This window comes from Triticum urartu, chromosome 6, assembly GCF_003073215.2.
Source record: "Triticum urartu cultivar G1812 chromosome 6, Tu2.1, whole genome shotgun sequence".
NCBI lineage: Eukaryota > Viridiplantae > Streptophyta > Magnoliopsida > Poales > Poaceae > Triticum > Triticum urartu.
Window position 1 is genome coordinate 85246640 of NC_053027.1, and position 25960 is coordinate 85272599.

Here is a 25960-nt window from a genome sequence, read left to right on the forward strand (position 1 = left end):
ACACACAACCTAAACCTAGGGAAACCGTGAAGCAGGCTGATCGGACGATCTCCAATCACACAAGCATCAGGGATAAGGGTGAAGAATGACTTTCAGAAAACAACAATAAAAATTGTCAAAGAAACTGAAAAAATGGAAAAGAAAGGGAAAAAGGTCGTCTTCTTTCTTTCTCGTACACCCTCTCTCCAACAAAACCGACACCTCCCCACCGCCAGCACACCTACCCGCGGGGCCCAAACCACGTTTAACGTAAGAAGCACGACGAAATCTCCCAAAACGATTTCGCGTGAATTCATTCCCTTCCTCCTCCTTCCTCCCCCCGAATCCCCGAATCCAAACTCCACGATTCCCTCGCCATTACCGGACCTGGAGGAATCCCCGGGGTTCCCTCCAGCCCCTCCCCAGATCTCCCTGCCCCTCTCGAGCGCCCCGCGGCCCGCTCGACGGCGCTTGCTGACGCGGAGGTCGCCGAGCCCGCCGTCCGAGGGCCGGGGCCTGGGTGTTCCCGCGTGGAGCGCGGGCGCGAGGCGGCTCGATTCGGGTCGGCCGCGCTGGGTCTAGGGTTTGGTTGAGTTGATGCCTCCCCGCCTCGCGTGACAGCTCCACGGGAGATCTCCGCATGGATCAGAAGGGCCGCGGCCGCGGCCGTGGCGGCGGAGGGGGAGGCCGCGGGGGCGGGGGCGGGGACAATAGCCGCACCGATCTCCTCGCTGCCGGGCGCAAGAAGGTACCGGGTCCCGCCTTTTTTTCCTTTTGCGATTTTGAGGAATTTCCCCCCATTTTCTGATGATCGAGTGTTTGGCGTGGTCCGCGCGCAGCTGCAGCAGTTCAGGAAGAAGAAGGAGAAAAAGGGTCCCGGGAAGAAGGCAGAAGCGGACGCTGACGAGGGGGCGTCGAAAGCAGGTGCCAATGGGGAGGAGGCCCCGCCGGAGCCGAAGTCCCCTGTTGGGTTGAAGTTCCTAGCGGGGGAGAGTGGCAGCAGCCATAGCACGCCATTTGAGGTGAAGCTCGTGTTTCTGAGTGTGGTGCGTGGGTTTGAGCGAGTCATTGCTCTGTGTAACGCTCATCTGCAATGCAGGAAGCAACCATGCCGCAGGAGGAGCAATGCAACGGCCAGGGGCCTGCTACTGAGGAACCAAGCGTTGTGGACAATGCGGATGTTGTGCCTGTGCTGGAGGACGCTGATGACCGTAGTGTGCAGAATATCAGTATCAGTGAGCAGGGGAATTCGGATCATGGAAGTCCTGGGCAAGGAGATGGTGACGATTCAGCAGTTCAGGTTACCAGTTCAGATGTTGGTGGTGATCTTATAGGAGCTCAGCCTGGGGAGGTGGATGGCGAGAAATTGCCCATTTCAGAGGAGAGCATTATACCCCAGGTTTCTTCTCAAGGTGACATAGCCAATGACGGTAGTAACCAAGTAGGGGGACACCAGGAGGTGCAGATAGATCCTGTTGAGAGGACAAGTAGTTCTGATTCCGAAGAAGCCATGGAGGTGCCAATTCCTTCTCTAGACCTTGGGACTGATAATGCTAGTATGGGTGAAGACGGAACTCAAGAAATGGAGGTGGGCGTTTCGGGGAGGTCATCAGATGGCAATATACAAGATGTTGAACCCACAGTTTCTGGTGATATAGGCATGGAGGTTGGGCATGAAGCAGCAATGGATCTTGCAGCTTCACAAGAAATTCCTGGACGAGGAGACACTGATGACGAAGCTAATGGAGTAGGCAAAGAAGCTGTTCAAGAAGATGCAGGTACAAGTAACACAAATGCAATAGATGAAGCTGTCACTACACATGAATTGGATTTATCTGTTGAAAAGGTTGATTCAGCTTTATGTGGTGGTGCTGTATCTCAAGGCTTCATGCCATATCCCCTCGATGAATGTATTGAGGGGCATCTGTATGTGACGACTCTGTCGAGGGATTTGCTCCAGTTGCAGCTAGATGAAGGCACACACCTAAATTCAGATGTTACACTGTCTTCTGATGAAATTCTCAAACTCCAGGTACAGCTGAAAGAATCCAAAGAGAGCAAAGTAGCAGCCCATGAAGAGATTCAGCAATGTAGACATGAGCTCACGAACCTGGATACTGTTAAGGGAGAACTTGAACTAATCGTGGCTTCTCAGAAACAGGAAATTGATGCTAGCAACAGCAAATGTGAACAGCTGGAGATTGAGTTGCGGTCCTCCAAGGAGAATGCACAACAAATCTTGAGTGAATTAGCTGGATGCCAATCATTGCTGGAAGCTCTACAAAAGGAGAACATAGAGCTAACAGAAAACCTTGCTCTCGAGGAAAAAACCAGAAAGGAGGTTCAGGAGCAGCAAGAACATCTGTCTGGTGAAAACGAGAAGCTTCTGTCACAGCTATCTGAGCTTGAACATAGCTTAGCTTCTGTGAAAGAGGTAATGAATGCTGGCAGTAGCAGGTGCGAAAGTTTGGAGGCTGAGCTGTGTTCCTTCAAGGAGAACGTGGAGCACACGTGGACTGAATTAACAAATTGCAGGGCTTTATTGGAAACGTCGCAAAAAGATAATGTTGAGTTATCTGCAAAGTTTGCTGTTGAATCGGAAGCAAACAAGAAACTGAAGGAGGATAATGTATTCCTACATACTGAGAACGAGAGGCTTTCGTCAGGTCTGTCTGAACTAAATGATGAATTGCATCTTTCATACGCCAAACATAAACAGCTTGAGTTGCATGTCAGAGATATGGAGACACACATGGAACAACTGAAAGACCAACTAATCGAGGAAAGCCTACGTGCAACTAACAGTTCCGATATTTACCAATCTGTAATTAAAGAGCTGGATGCTAAGTGCAATGTGGTGCTAGACCAAGCCGAGACAGTTGTGTGTCAAAAACATGAACATAGCCTGGCCTCATCGGAAATCACTGTTGAAAATGCTGAAAGAACAATTACAAGTCCTGAGTTTGTTTGTGAGGGTAACAATCAGCATTCTCATCCTCCATTTGACGAGAAAGATTCAAGTAACTGTACTGCTTTGCAGTCACTGAAGGGACATCTAGAGGTTGCTAAAGGTGAATTGCATGAACTTAAAAAATTAGTGGAGCGGATGTCCTCTAGGTCTGGTGGACGTGTTCTCGTGTCAAAACTCATCCAATCCTTTGAGGTAAAAGGAAACCAGGAAGAAACTGGAATGTCTGAAGGGGAACATGATGAATTAAAAAAGTTAACTCAGGGGATGTTATGCTGCCTCGTTGGAAAATTCAAGTCGATGACTTCAGATCTTGCAAAGGCTGAAAAGTATGTTGTCGGACTGTGTGACAGAATAGAGCTTTCAAGTAAGTCTGAAGTGCAGCATGAAGCAGAAAGACAGCGCACAGCAGTTTTTGAGGCCAGAATGGATGAGCTCTCTGAGAAGCTAAGCAACTACAAGAACACAATTGATCAACTGCACATTCAGCTTGCTAACGTACAACAAGATGCAGATGATCATGCTGGGAAGCTCACTAATCAGGCAGAACTTTTGCATAATGATATAACAGAAAGGATTTCAATTCTTGAGAAGGAAAGGGCATCTCTATCAGGTTTGCTCAGTGAAGTTACCAACAAGCTCAGCTTTTTGGTTGGTACTATGTACCCTAATGATTTGGGTGCAAGCGAAGGTCTCAGCTTTAGTATTTTGGACTCTGTGGATCTCTCTGCTAAATCAATCCAAAGTCTTCAGGACAAATTAGAGTCTGCTCAAAGCGATAATGCTAAGCTCAGTACTTCTCTTTCGGAGATCAAGAAAGCACATTCTGATGTTCAAGATAGGAATGAACATGCATCTAGAATGGTTAAGAACATGTATGATTCCTTGCAGGAGTTTCTACTCAACTCGCTTGGAAATTCAGATGAAGCAAGTGCAGGAGATAGTGCTGAGGAGCCAATTGAAGCTCTGTTTAGTCATCTTGGAGGAGCCATCGAGCAGTTGAAGAATCTATTGCATGACCGTCATTCTTTGCAATCAAACAATGCTAACCTGGAGTCAAGATTGTTGAGCAAATGTGAAGAAGTTGAAGAGATCAGCTTGAGATGCAGTTCTTTAATGAAGAATATGGATGACATGTGCTTGCTGAACGAGGAGCTTAAATTAGTTTCTAAAAGTAAAAGTGAAGCGTTGGATGAACTGCATGGTAGATGCCTCTCTATAGCAGAAAAAATGGTTCACCACTCTGCAGATCCTACCTCAATGGTTCTTCCTTTGATGTCTAATAGTGGTGAAGCTGAAACGTTCAGCAAGGAGCACCATATTTCTACCACATTACTGCCATGTATTGAGGAGGGTGTAGCTTCATGCAATGAGAAACTTGAAAATGCAGTTGAAGAAATCCACTTAGCAAAGATATGCTTGCAAAATGCCCATATTTTTGACCAAATTTCATTTGACAAGTGGTCCTTGCCCTTGCCTGCGTTGATCAAAGAAGAAATTGTACCCCAGGTTTGTGACTTGCAGAGCAAAATGGACCAGCTCAGTGAATTGAACATTCAGTTAGAGACTGAAATTCCAGTTCTCAGGGATGGCTTGAAAAAGCTTGATGAAGCTCTTGAAACTTCACGTACTGAGCTTCAGGAAAGGTCTTCTGAACTTGAACAGTCAGAACAGAAACTTTCTTCTTTTAAGGAAAAACTCGGTATTGCTGTTGCCAAAGGCAAAGCCTTGATAGTGCAACGTGATGGCCTTAAGCAGTCTCTTGCAGAGAAGTCTGGTGAGCTTGAGAAGCTCTCACAGGAACTGGAATCAAAGGATGCATTAGTGAAAGAGTTGGAAGACAAGCTCAAATCCTATACAGAGGCAGATCGAATTGAAGCTTTGGAGTCAGAACTCTCATACATACGGAATTCAGCTACTGCTTTAAGGGATTCATTTATTCTGAAAGACTCTGTTCTTCAGAGAATTGAAGAAGTCTTAGAAGATCTAGATATGCCTGAGCGTTTTCATTCTAGAGACATTGTTGAGAAAATAGAACTGTTGTCGAAGATGGCTGTTGGTGCTTCTTTTACCTTGCCTGATGGTGATAAGAGATCATCTATGGATGGGCACTCTGAGTCTGGTGTGGCCATGGATAGCATAAGTGATGAACAAATCTCAATATCAAATCCAGGGTCAGATGAAATAAAGAACAAATATGACGAGTTGCATAGGAGATTCTATGAACTGGCTGAGCAGAACAACATGTTGGAACAGTCTCTAGTGGAGAGGAACAGTATTGTACAGAAATGGGAAGAGGTCCTTGGTCAGGTTAGCATTCCCCCGCAGTTCAGAATGTTAGAACCAGAAGATAGGATAACTTGGCTGGGAAACAGATTATTGGAGGTCGAGCATGAAAGAGACACGTTACATTCGAAGATTGAGCACCTTGAGGATTCCTCTGAGATGCTAATTACTGATCTAGAAGAATCACACAAAAGGATTTCTGAGCTCAGTGCAGAGGTCGTTGCTATAAAGGCCGAAAAGGACTTCTTCTCAGAGAGCCTGGATAAACTGAGATTTGAGTTCCTTGGACTCTCTGAGAAAGCAGTTCAAGATGAGTTTGTCAGAGATAACTTGCGAAAAGATCTAGCTGAACTACAGGAGAAGTTAGCTGAAAAGGCAAAGGAGAGCAAGCACTATCATGATATGGAAATAGAGGTACACAAACTACTCGATTTGGTGCGAAATGTGCTGCAGGATGGTAGTAATGCTGAAATTCCATCTGGTGGTGGTGCTGTACTGTGCTTGGGTGAACTGTTGAGGAAAGTTTTAGACCATTATGAAACTCTTTTGTCAGAGTCGACTCTAAGCAATGCTGCCGAGAAGGAAATTCATTTAGATGAAACCAAGCTGTCTAACGATGCTTCTACATCAGAGACTGGTAGAGATGACAAAGCGAGTGTACTGAATACTTTGAGTAATGAGTTGGAGCATGCTCGCAAGAGTCTGGCCTTAGTTGAGCAGCAGCGTGATGAAGCAGCTGAGAAGGCACGATTACTAATGCTGGAGGTGGAGATGCTACATGCTCAAATAAACCAATTGCAGGAAGATGGTTCTGAGCAGACTCAAAAATACCAGTCGCTTGTGCTTGAACTGGAATTAGTGAGTAAGCAGCGGGATAATCTGCAAGAAAAGCTAAATCAGAGTGATGAGTTTGAGCATGCTCGCAGTAGTTTGGCCTTAGCCGAGCAACAGCGTGATGAAGCTGTGGAGAAGACACAATCACTATTACTGGAAGTGGAGATGGCACATGCTCAAATAAACCGGCTGCAAGAAGGTGGTGCTGAGCAGACTCAAAAGTATCAGTCGCTTGTGCTTGAACTAGAATTAGCGGGTAAGCAGCGGGATGATCTGCAAGAGAAGCTAAATCAGGAGGAGCAAAAGTGCACTTCACTGAGAGAGAAACTGAATATCGCTGTCAGAAAAGGGAAAGGCCTGGTGCAACAAAAAGATAGTTTGAAGCAAACTATAGAAGAGATGAATGCTGTGATAGAAAAACTTAAAAATGAAAGGGAACAACACATAGAATCACTTGAATCTGAGAAAACACTATTGATGGGCCGATTAACTGAGAATGAGAAGAACTTGCATGATACAACGGAATACTTGAGTAGATTGTTAAATGCTTTGAATACAGTGGACATCGCTCGAGAATTTGATACAGATCCAATCACCAAGGTTGGAAAAATTGCACAGGTTTACCTTGACCAACAGGCAACAGTGGCTTCATCACAAAATGAAGTGAAGAAATTGAAACGAGCAACAGAGCTGCTTCTAACTGAGTTAAATGAAGCTCAGGAGAGGGCCGATAACCTGCAGGAGGAATTAGTCAAGGAAGAAGCCGCACTTTCTGAATCCTCTGAACAGAAGAATGTTATAGAGTCTGCAAGAGCGGATGCTGTTCGCCACCTTGAACATATTACCTATATGCAGGCACAGGCAGCAAGGAAGCAAATAGATCATTTGAAGGAGTTGAACTCTACCAGTGGTCAACTAAGAGAGGTCTGCTTTAACCTTTCACATCGCCTTGCCAGCGCATTCAGCAAAGATGTGGACCTTATCAGCTATATGGAGAGCTTCATGAAATCTTCTGGTAAATGGATGGATGGCACAAATATGGTGGACATACCTATGACTTCTAATGGGATGTTGACCAGTAGCATAAGCAGCAAGGTAAATTTAGGCTACCAATGTGTCGGTGTGTTTTGTTGCTTCAGCACTTTGCATAGTACTCCCTCCGGTCCTTTTTACTCTGCATATAAGAATTGTCTGAAGTCAAACTTCGTAAAGTTTGACCATATTTATATGAAACAATATTAACATCTACAATGCTAAATTTATACCATTTGAAAACTAAAGTCATGACGCATCTAATGTTGTTGATTTCACATTCTGAATGTTGGTACTTTTTTCTATAAACTTGGTCAAAGTTTACGTGGTTTGACTTCAAACAAATCTTATATACGAACTAAAAAGGACCAGAGGGAGTAGTTTAGAAAAGATTGGACTGATGTTGTGCAAGTAAACTAATTTCTCTTGTTGCACTTACCGCAGAAATGTAAATACTAGTTGATCATAGTATTTACTTCCTAATTAGACAACTCATACATAATTTTACTCAGTGAAATTTCCTAATTAAATACTAGTTGGAAATGAGGCTTGTACTAAGCTTCCACCATGTCACATTTCTTTATGATCGTCTCCTTTATTCTTGTTCACTATAAAAAAGATCAATGGGTTAATTTGGATAGGATATTTCCATATAAAACGAATCTCAGATGACCATGATATTCCATACACTGAAACAATAAATTGTTGGTGCTAATGTGCCATATGAGATTTTGGGAGTTGTATTCTTTCAGATCTCTATTCACTGCTTTCTAATTGATTTCAATTTGGCCTTTGCAGAATACTCATATTCCAAATGCTCCGCTGGAATTCACAGTGAATGATACTGATGGAACTCAGATGTTACATCATCTTGCTATTGCATGCCATGCTGTATCTGATTGTGTAAAGGATTGCAATGATCTCAAAAGGAATATTGACGAGCATGGTTTTTCAATTGACCAGAAAGCAACAGAGTTAGCTGAAGTTATGTCCAACTTGCAGAACAGATTCACTTCCCAAAATAACGAGTTGGAATCATTGAGAGAGAACATTCTTGAACTACAATCAGAGATCAAAGAGAAGGAAGAGGAGAGTTCATCATTGCGTAGAAATATGAGTTTGCTTTACGAAGCATGTTCTAGTTCAGTTTCTGAGATTGAAGGAATGACTGGTATGGGTTCTGGTATTGGGAGCTATTCTGTTGGGCAGAACCATTTATTTTCATATGATCATATAAAATCGGTCGTCGAGCGGTTAGGTGCAGCCGTAAAGACTACTCAGTATAGCAATGAAGGGAACACAAAGGAACTAAAGGCTACTGTTCTTGAGTTGCAGCAGGAGCTTCAGGGAAAAGATGTGCAAATTAGCACAATCAGTTCGGAGCTTGCATCTCAGATAAGGGAAGCTGAATCTTATGCGAAACAGCTTTCTGTTGAGCTTGAAGATGCAAGAATGCAAGTACACAATTTGGAGGAACATGTTGAGATGTTGCTTAATCAGAAGAAAGCTTTAGAGACCCAAGCAAGTGAGCTTAAAGATTTGGAGACAGTGGCAAGTGAGCAGCATGGAAGAATAAAGGAGTTGACTGATGAACTGAGCAGAAAAGACCAAGGTGAGCTGATAGAACTTTCTTTGACTGAAATTTCTTTGGTTGCTTCTGTTTGATTTCTATTTTTCTGATTCAAAGAAATAAATGATTGTATTCCTGCATTTGTTATATGTTGCGGTGTATTGTACAGAGATTGAAGGTTTGATGCAAGCACTTGACGAAGAAGAAAAGGAGCTTGAAGTCTTGGAGAACAAAAGCAATGACTTGGAGCAGATGCTGCAAGAAAAAGAATTTTCTTTGAAGAGCCTTGAAGATTCTAGGACAAAAGCTCTGACTAAACTTGCAACCACTGTCGACAAGTTTGACGAGTTGCATAGCTTGTCTGAAAATCTTCTTGTAGAAGTGGAAAGCCTTCAGTCACAATTGCAAGAGAGAGATTCGGAGATCTCGTTTCTGCGCCAAGAAGTCACAAGGAGTACTAATGAACTACTAACCACTGAAGATAGCAACAAGCAGTACTCATCGCAGATAAATGATTTTGTTAAGTGGTTAGAAACTGCGCTGATGCAGTTTGGTGTGCATTGTGAGAGTGCAGATGACCATGATTACACTCAGGTTCCAGTATATATGGACATGTTGGACAAAAAAATAGTGTCGCTGATATCTGAATCAGATGATTTGAGGGTTGCTGTGCAAAGCAAAGATTCTTCACTACAGGTCGAGAGGACCAAAATGGAAGAGTTGTCGCGTAAATCAGAGGCTCTAGAAGCTTCTTTGAGCCAAAAGGATTCTCAGATAGGGATGCTTCGTCGAGACAGGACGATGGGCCAACCTAGATCTATAAACTTGCCTGGCACGTCGGAGATTGAGCAAATGGTATGAGAACTTTATGTTTTTATATGCAATTAACACAAACTGTATATAACATATCACATTGCTTTTTAGGTTTTGTTTATTCATAGTCACTTGCCTATTTCAATTTGAATGCAGAATGACAAAGTAAGCCCAGCTGCAGTTGTCACTCAGATTCGAGGGGCACGAAAAGTCAACAACGACCAGGTTGCTATCGATGTAGAGATGCACAAGGACAAACCATTAGATGATGAAGATGATGATAAAGGTGACAAAATCTTGCATGCTAACTTTAGCTTTATGGTGTTAATTTTGTTCCCTGGCTGATTCTCCATTTGTTATTGCAGCGCATGGTTTCAAGTCACTGACGATGTCGCGCATTGTTCCGAAGTTCACTCGACCTATATCAGACAGAATCGATGGGATGTGGTAAGTGCAATTTCAGTTCTTATTGAGTTGATTGAAGGTGTTCCCTTGTTAATTTTTATCTTTGATTTTATCAGGGCATCTGGTGATAGATTGCTCATGAGACAACCAACCTTGAGACTTGGTGTCTTGATATACTGGATAGCATTGCATGCATTGCTTGTGAGTTTTATTTGAAGGTTATATTTAAAGGTGAGTGAGCAACCGTTTTAGTAAGCTTCACTTAAGCATTTGGCCTTTCATGTTTGAACTGTTATAGCCTTGCCGCCTTGCTTTGTGTGGACCTTGGCTAAACGTGGTGCGTATAGTGAAACATGTATTATGTTCATCATTGCGAGAGATTTCCTTCATTATCGCCTTTCACTGAAAAATACCTTGGATGTCCCACGACACAGAAATATAATTGAGTTGTGTTCATCTTATGTATTACTCCCTCCGTTCCAAAATAGATGACTCAACTTTGTACTAACTAAAGTATAAAGTTGAGCCATCTATTTTGGAACGGAGGGTGTACGTGGCAGGGAGAATGTGTGGTGGATGGTTTAGTTGAGCTAAATTGAATGAAATCAAATGATAATAACAATCATAAAAACGTGCTGGCACTGTTGGGACCTGTGTTTTTCCCCAGTCATCTAACTATATTTAATGATTTGGTATTCTGCAGCTGTAGTGATGGATCTCCTTGGTGAGCTACTTACTGTACAGTGCCATGTCTATGACAAGCTATGCAACACAAGCAATCTAGTCAAATGCTGTCGATTCTTTTTGAAGTTTGTTACTGAATGAATACCTGAACCAAACGGTCATCTGTGTATCATTTTTGTTGTGAATCTTCCCCTTTCTTCCGCTGGAATTGGTCCTGCCTCAGCTGGGTCCAACCCAAGACACCTGCACCGACGGTACCGATGAAAGAGAACTGGAGAAAGCAGCAGCAGCAGCAAAGATCCCCTGTACATAGTCTCATTTTTTGTTTGCTCTATTCTTTGCTTTTAGAAAGATTGAGGGCATCTTACATGGTAGCATCTACACTATACAACACAGGTTTACAGAAGAATGGTTGACATGTACTGGTAGTTTTTTGAAAGCTAGGGTATTGGGATGGCAACAGCGTTTCCCCCTCTTAAAAGTTGACCCCTTGTATTCTTATAAATGTTTACTGTATACATGCATGTGCAATTGCAACACAGTAATTGGTTTCATTTCATTGCCGCCATTGAGATTGCTATGTGGAGCTCCGGACTCGGCTCCTCTGGCATAATCGCCGGAGCTGATGTGCTGTGTCTTGCTGTGAATGAACAGCCAACGCCATTGGATTTTCTTTGGATCAAACTAAGATAAAATGTGAAGTAAAAGCAACCAGAACAGGAAGGAGGCGGAACAATTCGGGCCTCTGAAGCCGCTAAGAGGACATTACAAGCAGTCTCGTGCGTTCAGGCTATGGAACAAACCTCATGTATAGAGCGGCTATGGAACAAACCTCATGTACAGAGCTGGTCCTATGTACTTCTTCTCTCAATAGAACTGTTATGTCAAGAAAAGCTCAATCAAGACACATCATCTCTTTAGATCACCACCACCAGCGATTGGTAACTAGAGTAAGAATATGGCGTCAATAAAAACTGTTATGTCAAGAATATGACGTCAATAAAACTGTTTTGTCAAGAAAAGCTCAATCAAGACACGTCATCTCTTTAGATCACCACCACCAGCGATCGGTAATTAGAGTTAGAATTAATATGGTGTTGCAGCGACACAGTTTAGATGGCGGTGATGGTGTTGCGTTGATTAATGGTGCTTCGCCTTCAACCCCATCCTCGGCTGCATGGTCCTTGGCTTGCTACCTTGGTTTTGTGTGTTTGACATGTAAAATTAGGGCTGGAATTTGGTGTCGTGGTGGTGTCGTTCAAATGGCGGTGATGGTGTTGCGTTGGTTAATGATGCTCCAACTTCAACACCATTGTCGGCATGGTCAACATAGTCGAGGAGACAATGGGCCAGTGTTGTTGTTGGGTATGTGCTTCGGCATGGTGTTGATTTGGTCATTGGCTTGCCACTGGCGTCCTCGATTTTTGTGCAGATTGTTCCCACTAGGGAGATCGCTCGTTCCCACCGGCAACGCTAGCCCTACTGTCAACACAAATCAAGATGCAACCCTTACTGATTTGGCTTCTCCCCCATTTATCATGTCATACAAGTGGCTACTACGGCGACAACAATGAGGACTTTCCCTCTAGGCTTGTCGGGCGACACCGAGGAGGCTCGACGATGTTTCCCATAGTTCGGATAGGTGGCGTTATTCTACTCCACATTGATGGAGGCTTCGAACCATGAAGATTATAGGATCATTTAGATCCTTGTTGATAGGTCCATGGATGGTAATGCCCAAAAAGAGTCCAGGAAGGAGCAGCAGACCTATTCCACCATGGCTTACTCGGAGTAGATCAACACAAAGTAGGCGATTCTCGACCCCTCACAAACTTTTTGTTACTTCACACCTTGAATGCTCTCAAAATAGCTAGCCAACTAGGATACAATAAGTTTGGGGTTGTTTGGTGATGAATCTCTTGCTCTTGTGCCTCAAAAGATAATCTCCTCCGCGCCGAAAACTCTCATGAGATATATGTTTGGACTCGAGAGGTTGGAGAGGTTGGAGTGGCAAACAAGTGATTAGAAATCAAAGGTTTGGCCTCGGAGGTTGCATAAAAAAGCCCTTTGAATTCCACACAAGACTAGGTAGTTCCCTCTAAGAAAATGTGATTTAAAATGAAGTGCTTTGAGTGAACTGGTGGGGTTGGTGTAGTATATATAAGCTGGTCCTAGAAATGTGACTATTACACGCCTTTTTGCGCAATTCAGAGGCCCCGAGAGATCGGCCTGGAGGCTCCAATTGAAGTAAAGGAGGCAACTTTTGATTTGGTTGGAGGGGTCCACTTGAAGTCGTTCGGGGGCTCCGACTGGCCTTGGCTCACCTGCGCACGTCATGGGATGTTGTTTGATTTTTTGGGACCGGAGTGTTTGGTATATCCATGCAAGGCCAGAAGAATGCATAAGTGCCGAGGTCGCTCGGAGTGGAGGTTTCCAAGAGGCTCCGAATGAGCTAGGGTTTTGCAACAAATATCTCTCAAAAGGTTTGGAGGTTCCGGATGATGGTTGTTCGGTGGCTCTGGATAGTGAAAGAACATTGAGATAGTGGGAATGTATGAGATGTTTTGGGTGATTTTGGAGCTTGATCTTTATACAAATTTGAATAAGAAAACCGATCACCACATCTTTGATCCCCTTTTGATAGTATCCGCATACCTGTGGACTTAGTGTGATAATAGATCACAAAAAGTAAAATCTAAGTCCTTGGCTTGGCCAACACTTAAGAATGGCAGGGGGGGTCACTAATCATCTTCCTAGTTGCATCTTTTGGGATATAATCTGAAATAGACTTGAGTGTTCATAGTCCCTCGAGCTATGATGTCACCGATCACCAAAAACTACATAGGGGATGAAGAGCACTTCCAGGATTCAGTTCAAAAGGATTTTCTTTGGGACTAAAATGTAATTCTATGTTTTCACTAGGTCTCTTCCTCCCTATAGAGCTCCTCACTATTAACCTCTTTCCATCGAGCATTTCCCATTTCCAAGATTATCCTCCTCCTGAGCGCCTCCATCTTCTTCAGTGCTTCCTTCCCCAAAACCTCCTTCAATTGAGATCGAGTTCGTGCCATCGAACTTTGGAAGGTTGCATGATGATGAGTCCAAGCCAACTTTGACAGGGTCCCAACATGCGGATTCATTGTTGGCGAGGCCAAACCAGTACTGGTCCTCAAATATTGGTAGTGTGAGGTCGGTGGATTGTAATTTTTTTTATGTTGCATATGTTATTTCGACGTGATGGAAGTATGTATTTTGTTTCTGGCACACATATTTGCAGTATGTTGCAATATTTTTTGGGTGTTTGGCTTTTTGATGAAACTATTTCTATGTGTTGTTTATGTTTGTTATGTATGTTGCAACCTATTTTCAACAAGATATTGCATCAAATGGAGGTTCATTGCATAGCTTCATTTATTTGTTGCAAGTTTATGTTTGAAAATGTTGCATTTTTACTAACTAAATAAAAAAATTGCGAAAATGCCAAACGGAGACCGAGCTCCATGGAGGCCTTTATTTGAAAACTTCAAAATTCAAACTTTTCAGTTTCAATAAATTCTGAAAATAAGTACACATATACCTAGATACATAATGTATATGTGTGCAAATTTTCATGTCGAAATACATTAAAATGTGAGGTACACAAAAAAGACAAATCTGGGGCTTTTTAACATATGTACGTTCATCTTTAAAGTCCCTGATTTTGTTTTTTTATGCAACTCGCGGTTCAAGATATTTCATCCTGAAATTTTTCACACACACACTTTACATCCTTGCATACATGTATAAATTTTTTCAGGAATTTTTTAAACTGAAATTTATGAATTTTGAATTTTTTAAAATAAAGGGCTCCATGGAGCTCAGTCTCCAAAATGCCCTACTCAAAAAATTGTTGCAATGATGTTGCCGAAGCACAAAACAACTAGCCCTAACAACAAATGGTGTACAAGATATCCATGTTGCAACAAGCGGACGAGCTAGACTTCGTGATATTTGATGGTCAAATAGGAGGCCACTCGGGTGCTCCTCCCCCTACAATGACTGGAGTCCCGCTTAGTTCATAGCAGCACATTGTCAAACTCTAGTTGTATGTACTACATATAATAGACTTATTTTTTGTAAAAAACTGTCATGATGATGTAAATGTCGGAAAACATTGCATGGAAAACAAAAAAAATATTCTACGCACACACAAGATCTATCCAAGGAGATGCATAGCAACGGGAGGGGAGAGTGTGTCTACGTACCCTCGTAGACCGTAAGCGGAAGCATTTAGTAACGCGGTTGATGTAGTCGAACTTCTTTGCAATCCAACCGATAGAATACTGAACGTACGACACCTCCGCGTTCAGCACACGTTCAGCTCGGTGACATCCTCGCCTTCTTGATCCAGCAAGAAGTCGAAGTAGTGGATGAGTTCTGGAAGCACAACGACGTGATGACGGTGGTGGTGATGCTATCTACGCAGGGCTTCTCCTAAGGGCGCCGCACACGGCTAAGCAATTGCCGTGATTCTGTGTAGTTCTGTGTGGTTATGTGTTTTGGTGACCGAAATTTGTTCAGAGTCCCGGATGAGATCATAGACATGACGAGGAGTCTCAAAATGGTCGAGAGGTAAAGATTCATATATTGGAAGGTTATATCCGGACACCGGAATGGTTCCGAAAAGGTTTGGGGATTTTTTGAAGTACCGGGAGGTTACCGGAACCCTCCGGGAAAGTTAATGGGCCTCATGGGCCATAGTGGAGAGAGAGGGAGGAAGGCCACAAGAGGAGGCGCATGCCTCCCCCTGCCCAATCCAAATTGGACCCCCCCTTTCCTTCTCCCTCTCCCCTCTTTCCCATTTCCCCTCTCCGTTGGAAGGAATGGGGGGGGGGGGGCGAATCCTACTAGGAGTGGAGCCCTAGTAGGACTCCCCCCATGGCGCGCCACCCCTAGGGCCGGCCACCTCCTCCTCCCCTCCTTTATATACGGGGGCGGGGGGCACACCAATAGTTTTCTTAGCCGTGTGCGGTGCCCCCCTCCACAGTTTACTCCTCCGGTCATAGCGTTGTAGTGCTTAAGCGAAGCCCTGCGCGGATCACATTACCATCACCGTCACCACCCCGTCGTGCTGATGAAACTCTCCCTCGACCCTCTGCTGGATCAAGAGTTCGAGGGACGTCATCGAGCTGAACGTGTGCTGAACACGGAGGTGCCGTACGTTCGGTACTTGGATCGGTTGGATCGTGAAGACATTCGACTACATCAACCGCGTTAACCTAACGCTTCCGCTTTCGGTCTACGAGGGTATGTGGACACACTCTCCCCCTCTGGTTGCTATGCATCTCCTAGATAGATCTTGCGTGATCGTAAGAATTTTTTTGAAATTGCATGCTGCGTTCCCCAACAGTCCTTCCCTAGTGGTGCCCCTCTTTCCATATTTGCCGAAGGGGGGAAGGAAAGGGGGGAGATGAAAGGAAGAGGGAGCTAACTCCCCTATTTCCTTCTCTCCCAAGGGCTGCGGCCTAGAAGGGGCGGGCCAACCCCTTGTGGGCTGGTGTGTCCCCCCCTTTGACCCATTAACCTCCCAAGGTGTCATGGGCCTAAGGGAGATAGGGAAGCCCGCGGGGGGGGGGGGGGGGGGGGGGGGGGGGGTGGCGCGCGCCCCCCTCCTAGGGAGTCCGAATAGGACAAGGATGAGGGGGTGCGGCCCCCCTTTCTGTTGGGGAACGTAGTAATTTCAAAAAAAATCATACGCACACACATGATCATGGTGATGCATAGCAACGAGAGGGGAGACGTAGACCGAAAGCGGAAGCGTTAGCACAACACAGTTGATGTAGTCGTACGTCTTCATGATCCGACCGATCCAAGTACCGAACGCACGGCACCTCCGAGTTCAGCACACGTTCAACTCGATCACGTCCCACGAACTCCGATCCAGCAGAGCTTCACAGGAGAGTTCCGTTAGCACGACGGCGTGATGACGGTGATGATGATGCTACCGACGCAGGGCTTCGCCTAAGCACCGCTACGATATTATCGAGGTGGATTATGGTGGAGGGGGGCACCGCACACGGCTGGGAGAGATCAACATATCAACTTGTGTGTCTATAGGTGGCCCCTGCCCCCGTATATAAAGGAGCAAGGGGGGAGGCCGGCCGGCCCCTGTAGGCGCGCCAGGAGGAGGAGTCCTCCTCCTATTAGGAATAGGATTCCCCTCTTTCCTACTCCTACTAGGATGGGGAAAGGAAGGGGGAGAGGGAGAAGGAAAGGGGGCGCCGGGCGCGCGGCCTGCCCTAGGCCAGCCATCTCTCTCTCCACTAAGGCCCATAAGGCCCACTATTTCTCCCGGGGGGGGGGGGGTTTCTGGTAATCCTCCGGCACTCCGATTTTCTCCGAAACCACCCGGAACACTTCCGGTGTCCGAATATAGTCATCCAATATATCGATATTTACATCTCGACCATTTTGAGACTCCTCGTCATGTCCGTGATCATATCCGGGACTCCGAACTACCTTCGGTACATCAAAACACTAAAAATCATAATATCAATCGTCACCGAACTTTAAGCGTGCGGACCCTACGGGTTCGAGAACTATGTAGACATGACCGAGACACGTCTCCGGTCAATAACCAATAGCGGAACCTGGATGTTAATATTGACTCCCACATATTCTACGAAGATCTTTATCGGTCAAACCGCATAACAACATACGTTGTTCCCTTTGTCATCGGTATGTTACTTGCCCGAGATTCGATCGTCGGTATCTCAATACCTAGTTCAATCTCGTTACCGGCAAGTCTCTTTACTCGTTCCGTAATACATCATCCTGTAACTAAGTCATTAGTTACAATGCTTGCAAGGCTTATAGTGATGTGCATTACTGAGTGGGCCCAGAGATACCTCTCCGACAATCGGAGTGACAAATCCTAATCTTGATCTGTACCAACTCAACAAGTACCATTGGAGACACCTGTAGAGCACCTTTATAATCACCCAGTTACGTTGTGACGTTTGGTAGCACACAAAGTGTTCCTCCGGTAATCGGGATTTGCATAATCTCATAGTCATAGGAACATGTATGAGTCATGAAGAAAGCAATAGCAGTAAACTAAACGATTAAGTGCTAAGCTAACGAAATGGGTCAAGTCAATCACATCATTCTCCTAATGATGTGATCCCGTTAATCAAATGACAACTCATGTCTATGGTTAGGGAACTTAACCATCTTTGATTAATGAGCTAGTCAAGTAGAGGCATACTAGTGACACTCCGTTTGTCTATGTATTCACACATGTACTAAGTTTCCGGTTAATACAATTCTAGCATGAATAATAAACATTTATCATGATATAAGGAAATAAACAATAACTTTATTATTGCCTCTAGTGCATATTTCCTTCAGTCTCCCACTTGCACTAGAGTCAATAATCTAGATTACATAGTAATGATTCTAACAACCATGGAGCCTTGGTGTTGATCATGTTTTGCTCGTGAGAGAGGCATAGTCGACGAGTCTGCAACATTCAGATCCGTATGTATCTTGCAAATCTCTATGTCTCCCACCTGGACTTGATCGCGGATGGAATTGAAGCGTCTCTTGATGTGCTTGGTTCTCTTGTGAAATTTGGATTCCTTTGCCAAGGTAATTGCACCAGTATTGTCACAAAAGATTTTCATTTGACTCGATGCACTAGGTATGACACCTAGATCAGATATGAACTCCTTCATCCAGACTCCTTCATTTGATGCTTCCGAAGCAGCTATGTACTCCGCTTCACACGTAGATCCTGCCACAATGCTTTGTTTAGAACTGCTCCAACTGACAGCTCCACCATTCAATATAAACACGTATCCGGTTTGCGATTTAGAATCGTCTGGATCAGTGTCAAAGCTTGTATCAACATAACCATTTACGATGAGCTCTTTGTCACCTCCATAAATGAGAAACATATCCTTAGTCCTTTTCAGGTATTTCATGATGTTCTTGACCGCTGTCCAGTGATCCACTCCTGGATTACTTTGGTACCTCCCTGCTAAACTAATAGCAAGGCACACATCAGGTCTGGTACACAGCATTGCATACATGATAGAGCCTATGGCTAAAGCATAGGGAACATCTTTCATTTTCTCTCTATCTTGTGCAATGGTCGGGCATTAAGTCTTACTCAATTTCACACCTTGTAACACAGGCAAGAACCCTTTGTTTGCCTGATCCATTTTGAACTTCTTCAAAACTTTGTCAAGGTATGTGCTTTGTGAAAGTCCAATTAAGCGTCTTGATCTATCTCTATAGATCTTGATGCCCAATATGTAAGCAGCTTCACTGAGGTCTTTCATTGAGAAACTCTTATTCAAATATCCTTCTATGCTATCCAGAAATTCTATATCATTTCCAATCAACAATATGTCATCCACATATAATATTAGAAATGCTACAGAGCTCCCACTCACTTTCTTGTAAATACAAGCTTATCCAAAAGTCTGTAAAAAACCATATGCTTTGATCACACTATCAAAACGTTTATTCCAACTCCGAGATGCTTGCACCAGTCCATAAATGGGTTGCTGGAGCATGCATACTTTGTTAGCACCCTTTGGATCAATAAAACCTTCAGGTTGCATCATATACAACTCTTCTTCCAGAAATCCATTCAGGAATGCAGTCTTTTACATCCATTTGCCAAATTTCATAATCATAAAATGCGGCAATAGCTAACATGATTCGAACGGACTTAAGCATCGCTACGGGTGAGAAGGTCTCATCGTAGTCAACTCCTTGAACTTGTCAAAACTCCTTGAACTTGTCCCCCCTAGTCCGAATAGGACAAGGAGAGGGGGGCGGCGCCCCCTTTCCTTCCTCTCTCCCTCCTCTTTCCCCCTCCACTCCTAGTCCAACAAGGAAAAGGGAGGGAGTCCTACTCCCGGTAGGAGTAGGAATCCTCCTGGCACGCCCCCTCTAGGCCGGCCGCACCTCCTCCCTTGCTCCTTTATATACGGGGCAGGGGGCACCCTAGAGACACAACAATTGATCGTTTGATCTTTTAGCCGTGTGCGGTGCCCCCCTCCACCATAGTCCACCTCGATAATACTGTAGCGGTGCTTAGGCGAAGCCCTGCGTCGGTAGAACATCATCATCGTCACCACGCCGTCGTCCTGACAAAACTCTCCCTCAACACTCGGCTGGATCGAAGTTCGAGGGACGTCATCGGGCTGAACGTGTGCTGAACTCGGAGGTGCCGTGCGTTCGGTACTTGATCGGTCGGATCGTGAAGACGTACGACTACATCAACCGCGTTGTGCTAACGCTTCCTCTTTTGGTCTACGAGGGTACGTGGACAACACTCTCCCCTCTTGTTGCTATGCATCACCATGATCTTGCGTCTGCGTATGATTTTTTTTGAAATTACTACATTCCCCAACAGTGGTATCAGAGCCTGGTTTTATGCGTAGATGTCATATGCATGAGTAGAACACAAGTGAGTTGTGGGTGATATAAGTCATACTGCTTACCAGCATGTCATACTTTCGTTCGGCGGTATTGTTGGATGAAGCGGCCCGGACCGACATTACGTGTACGCTTACGTGGGACTGGTTTTACCGCCGTGCTATGCACACAGGTGACTAGCGGGTGTCAGTTTCTCCAACTTTAGTTGAACCGAGTGTGGCTACGTCCGGTCCTTGAGAAGGTTAAAACAACACTAACTTGACAAATTATCGTTGTGGTTTTGATGCGTAGGTAAGAACGGTTCTTGCTCAGCCCATAGCAGCCACGTAAAATTTGCAACAACAAAGTAGAGGACGCCTAACTTGTTTTTGCAGGGCATGTTGTGATGTGATATGGTCAAGACATGATGAGATACAATATGTTGTATAAGATGATCATGTTTTGTTGAAGTTATCGGCAACTGGCAGAAGCCTTATGGTTGTCTCTTTATTGCATAAGATGCAAGCGCCAAATAATTGCTTTACTTTATCGCTATGCGATAGCAATAGTTGCAAGAGCAATAGTTGGCGAGACGACCATGTGACGACACATTGATATAGGTCAAGATGATGGAGATCATGGTGTCATGCCGGTGACGATGGAAATCATGACGATGCTTTGGAGATGGAGATCAAAGGCACAAGATGATGATGGCCATATCATGCCACATATTTTGATTGCATGTGATGTTCATCTTTTATACATGTTATTTTGCTTAGTTCGACGGCAGCTTTATAATATGATCTCTCACTAATTATCAAGGTACAAGTGTTCTCCCTGAGTATGCACCGTTGCGAAAGTTCTTCGTGCTGAGACACCACGTGATGATCGGGTGTGATGGGCTCTACGTTCAAATACAACGGGTGCAAAACAGTTGCACACGCGGAATACTCAGGTTAAACTTGACGAGCCTAGCATATAACAGATATGGCCTCGGAACTGAGACCGAAAGGTCGAGCGTGAATCATATAGTAGATGTGATCAACATAGTGATGTTCACCATTGAAACTACTCCATCTCATGTGATGATCGGATATGGTTTAGTTGATATGGATCACGTGATCACTTAGAGGATTAGAGGGATGTCTATCTAAGTGGGAGTTCTTAAGTAATATGATTAATCATGAACTTAGTCCTGGTAGTATTAGCATATCTATGTTGTAGATCAATAGCTCGCCTTTAGCTCCCCTGTTTTATTTTTGATATGTTCCTAGAGAAAACTAAGTTGAAATATGTTAGTAGCAATGATGCAGATTGGATCCGTGATCTGAGGTTTATCCTCATTGCTACACAGAAGAACTATGTCCTTGATGCACCGCTAGGTGACAAACCTATTGCAGGAGCAGATGCAGATGTTATGAATGTTTGGCTAGCTCAATATGATGACTACTTGATACTTTAGTGCACCATGCTTAAAAGGCTTAGAATCGGGACTTAAAAGACGTTTTGAACGTCATGGACCATATGAGATGTTCCAGGAGTTGAAGTTAATATTTCAAGCAAATACCCGAGTTGAGAGATATGAAGTCTCCAACAAGTTCTATAGCTAAAAGATGGAGGAGAATAGCTCAAGCAGTGAGCATGTGCTCAGATTGTCTGGGTACTACAATCGCTTGAATCAAGTGGGAGTTAATCTTCCAGATAAAATAGTGATTGACAGAATTCTCTAGTCACCATGACCAAGTTAGTAGAACTTCGTGATGAACTATAATATGCAAGGGATAACGAAAACGATTCCCAAGCTCTTCGTGATGCTGAAATCGACGAAGGTAGAAATCAAGAAAATCATCAAGTGTTGATGGTATACAAAACCACTAGTTTCAAGTAAAGGGACAAAGGGAAGAAAGGGGAACTTCAAGAAGAACGGCAAGCAACTTGCTGCTCAAGTGAAAAAACCCAAGTCTGGACCTAAGCCTGAAACTAAGTGCTTCTACTGCAAAGGGACTGGTCACTGGAAGCGGAACTACCCCTAGTAATTGGCGGATAAGAAGGATGGCAAAGTGAACATAGTTATATTTGATATACATGTTATTGATGTGTACTTTACTAGTGTTTATAGCAACCCCTCAGTATTTGATACTAGTTCAGTTGCTAAGAATAGTAACTCGAAACGGGAGTTGCAGAATGAACAGAGACTAGTTAAGGGTGAAGTGACGATGTGTATTGGAAATGGTTCCAAGATTGATATGATCATCATCGCACACTCCCTATAATTTTGAGATTAGTGTTAAACCTAAAATAAATGTTATTTAGTGTTTGCGTTGAGCATGAATATGATTGGATCATGTTTATTGCAATACGGTTATTCATGTAAGTTAGAGAATAATTGTTGTTCTGTTTACATGAATAAAACCTTCTATTGTCCTACACCCAATGAAAATGGTTTGTTGGATCTTGATCGTCGTGATACAAATTTTCATAATATTGAAGCCAAAAGATGCAAAGTTAATAATGATAGTGCAACTTATTTGTGGCACCGCCGTTTAGGTCATATTGGTGTAAAGCGCATGAAGAAAATCCATGCTGATGGGCTTTTGGAATCACTTGATTATGAATCAATTGATGCTTGCGAACCATGCCTCATGGGCAAGATGACTAAGACTCCGTTCTCCAGAACAATGGAGCGAGCAACATATTTGTTGGAAATCATACATACTGATGTATGTGGTCCGATGAATATTGAGGTTGGCGACAGGAAATATTCCCTAGAGGCAATAATAAAGTTATTATTTATTTCCTTATATCATGATAAATGTTTATTATTCATGCTAGAATTGTATTAACCGGAAACATAATACATGTGTGAATACATAGACAAACAGAGTGTCACTAGTATGCCTCTACTTGATAGCTCGTTGATCAAAGATGGTTATGTTTCCTAACCATAGACATGAGTTGTCATTTGATTAACGGGATCACATCATTAGGAGAATGATGTGATTGACTTGACCCATTTCGTTAGCTTAGCACTTGATCGTTTAGTTTGTTGCTATTGCTTTCTTCATGACTTATACATGTTCCTATGACTATGGGATTATGCAACTCCCGTTTACCGGAGGAACACTTTGTGTGCTACCAAACGTCACAACGTAACTGGGTGATTATAAAGGTGCTCTACAGGTGTCTCCGAAGATACTTGTTGGGTTGGCGTATTTCGAGATTAGGATTTGTCACTCCGATTGTCGGAGAGGTATCTCTGGGCCCTCTTGGTAATGCACATCACTTAAGCCTTGCAAGCATTGCAACTACTGAGTTAGTTGCGGGATGATGTATTATGGAATGAGTAAAGAGACTTGCCGGTAACGAGATTGAACTAGGTATTGAGATACCGACGATTGAATCTCGGGCAAGTAACATACCAATGACAAAGGGAACAACGTATGTTGTTATGCGGTCTGACCGATAAAGATCTTCGTAGAATATGTGGGAGCCAATATGAGCATCCAGGTTCCGCTATTGGTTATTGACCGGAGACGTGTCTCGGTCATGTCTACATAGTTCTCGAACCCGTTGGGTCCGCACGCTTAACGTTTCGATGACAGTTATATTATGAGTTTATATGTTTTGATGCACCGAAGGTTGTTCGGAGTCCCGGATGTGATCACAGACATGACGAGGAGTCTCGAAATGGTCGAGACATGAAGATTTATATATTGGAAGCCTATGTTTGGATATCGGAAGTGTTCCGGGTGAAATCGGGATTTTACCGGAGTACCGGGAGGTTACCGGAACCCCCTGAGAGCTTAATGGGCCATAGTGGGCCTTGTGGAGAAGAGGAGAGGAGGCCAGGGCAGGGCCGCGCGCCCCTCCCCCCTAGTCCGAATAGGACAAGGAGAGGGGGGCGGCGCCCCCCTTTCCTTCCTCTCTCCCTCCTCTTTCCCCCTCCACTCCTAGTCCAACAAGGAAAAGGGAGGGAGTCCTACTCCCGATAGGAGTAGGACTCCTCCTGGCGCACCCCCTCTAGGCCAGACGCACCTCCCCCCTTGATCCTTTACATACGGGGGCAGGGGGCACCTCAGAGACACAACAATTGATCGTTTGATCTTTTAGCTGTGTGCGGTGCCCCCCTCCACCATAGTCCACCTCGATAATACTGTAGCGGTGCTTAGGCGAAGCCCTGCGTCGGTAGAACATCATCGTCATCACCACGCCGTCGTGCTGACGAAACTCTCCCTCAACACTCAGCTGGATCGGAGTTCGAGGGACGTCATCGGGCTGAACGTGTGCTGAACTCGGAGGTGCCGTGCGTTCGGTACTTGACCGGTCGGATCGTGAAGACGTACGACTACATCAACCGCGTTGTGCTAACGCTTCCGCTTTCATTCTACGAGGGTACGTGGACAACACTCTACCCTCTCGTTGCTATGCATCACCATGATCTTGCGTGTGCGTAGAATTTTTTTTGAAATTACTACGTTCCCCAACCATATGACCTCCAGAACAGGATTACCGTACCACTCTGGTGCGGATCTTACTCTGGTTGACCTACGAGGTTCAGTAGTAATTTGATCTAAAGTTTCATGATCATCATCATTAGCTTCCTCACTAATTGGTGTAGGTGTCACAGGAACCGGTTTCTGTGATAAACTACTTTCCAATAAGGGAGCAGGTACAGTTACCTCATCAAGTTCTACTTTCCTCCCACTAACTTCTTTCGAGAGAAACTCCTTCTCTAGAAAGTATCCATTCTTGGCAACAAAAGTCTTGCCTTCGGATCTGTGATAGAAGGTGTACCCAACTGTTTCTTTTGGGCATCCTATGAAGACACATTTCTCCGATTTGGTTTCGAGCTTATCGGGTTGAAGCTTTTTCACATAAGCGTCGCAGCCCCAAACTTTAAGAAACAACAACTTTGGTTTCTTGCCAAACCACAGTTCATAAGGAGTCATCTCAACGGATTTAGATGGTGCCCTATTTAACATGAATGCAGCCGTCTCTAAAGCATAACCCCAAAATGATAGTGGTAAATCAGTAAGAGACATCATAGATCGCACCATATCTAGTAAAGTACGATTACGACATTCGGACACACCATTACGCTATGGTGTTCCAGGTGGCGTGAGTTGCGAAACTATTCCACATTGTTTCAAATGAAGACTGAACTCGTAACTCAAATATTCTCCTCCACGATCAGATCGTAGAAACTTTATTTTCTTGTTACGATGATTTTCCACTTCATTCTGAAATTCTTTGAACTTTTCAAATGTTTCAGACTTATGTTTCATCAAGTAGATATACCCATATCTTCTTAAATCATCTGTGAAGGTGAGAAAATAACGATATCCGCCATGAGCCTCAACATTCATCGGACCACATACATCAGTATGTATGATTTCCAACAAATCTATTGCTCGCTCCATTCTTCCGGAGAATGGTGTTTTAGTCAACTTTCCCTTGAGGCATGGTTCGCAAGTACCAAGTGATTAATAATCAAGTGATTCCAAAAGTCCATCAGAATGGAGTTTCTTCATGAGCTTTACACCAATATGACACAAACGGCAGTGCCACAAATAAGTTGCACTATCATTATCAACTCTGCATCTTTTAGCTTCAATACTATGAATATGTGTATCTTCACTATCGAGATTCAAAAAGAATAGACCACTCTTTAAGGGTGCATGACCATAAAAGATATTACTCATATAAATAGAACAACCATTATTCTCTGATTTAAATGAATAACTGTCTCGCATTAAACAAGATCCAGATATAATGTTCATGCTCAACGCTGGCACCAAATAACAATTATTTAGGTCTAAAACTAATCCCGAAGGTAGATGTAGAGGTAGCGTTCTGACCACGATCACATCGACTTTGGAACCATTTCCCACGCGCATCGTCACCTCTTCCTTTGCTAATCTTCGCTTAATCCGTAGTCCCTGTTTTGAGTTGCAAATATTAGTAGTAGAACCAGTATC

At 44.0% G+C, this 25960-nt stretch overlaps 1 protein-coding gene across 1 annotated transcript; it reads left to right on the forward strand.

Annotated features, from left to right (window-relative positions):
* The first annotated feature begins 208 nt into the window (after positions 1-208).
* LOC125514394 (trans-Golgi network-localized SYP41-interacting protein 1) lies at positions 209-11130 on the forward strand. Its single transcript, XM_048679706.1, has 9 exons — positions 209-727; positions 819-1001; positions 1079-7162; positions 7898-8711; positions 8839-9524; positions 9639-9768; positions 9848-9929; positions 10004-10118; positions 10591-11130. The coding sequence occupies exons 1-8, from the start codon at positions 620-622 to the stop codon at positions 10101-10103; spliced, it is 8187 nt and encodes a 2728-aa protein (XP_048535663.1). The 5' UTR covers positions 209-619; the 3' UTR covers positions 10104-10118; positions 10591-11130.
* Positions 11131-25960: the final 14830 nt, after the last annotated feature.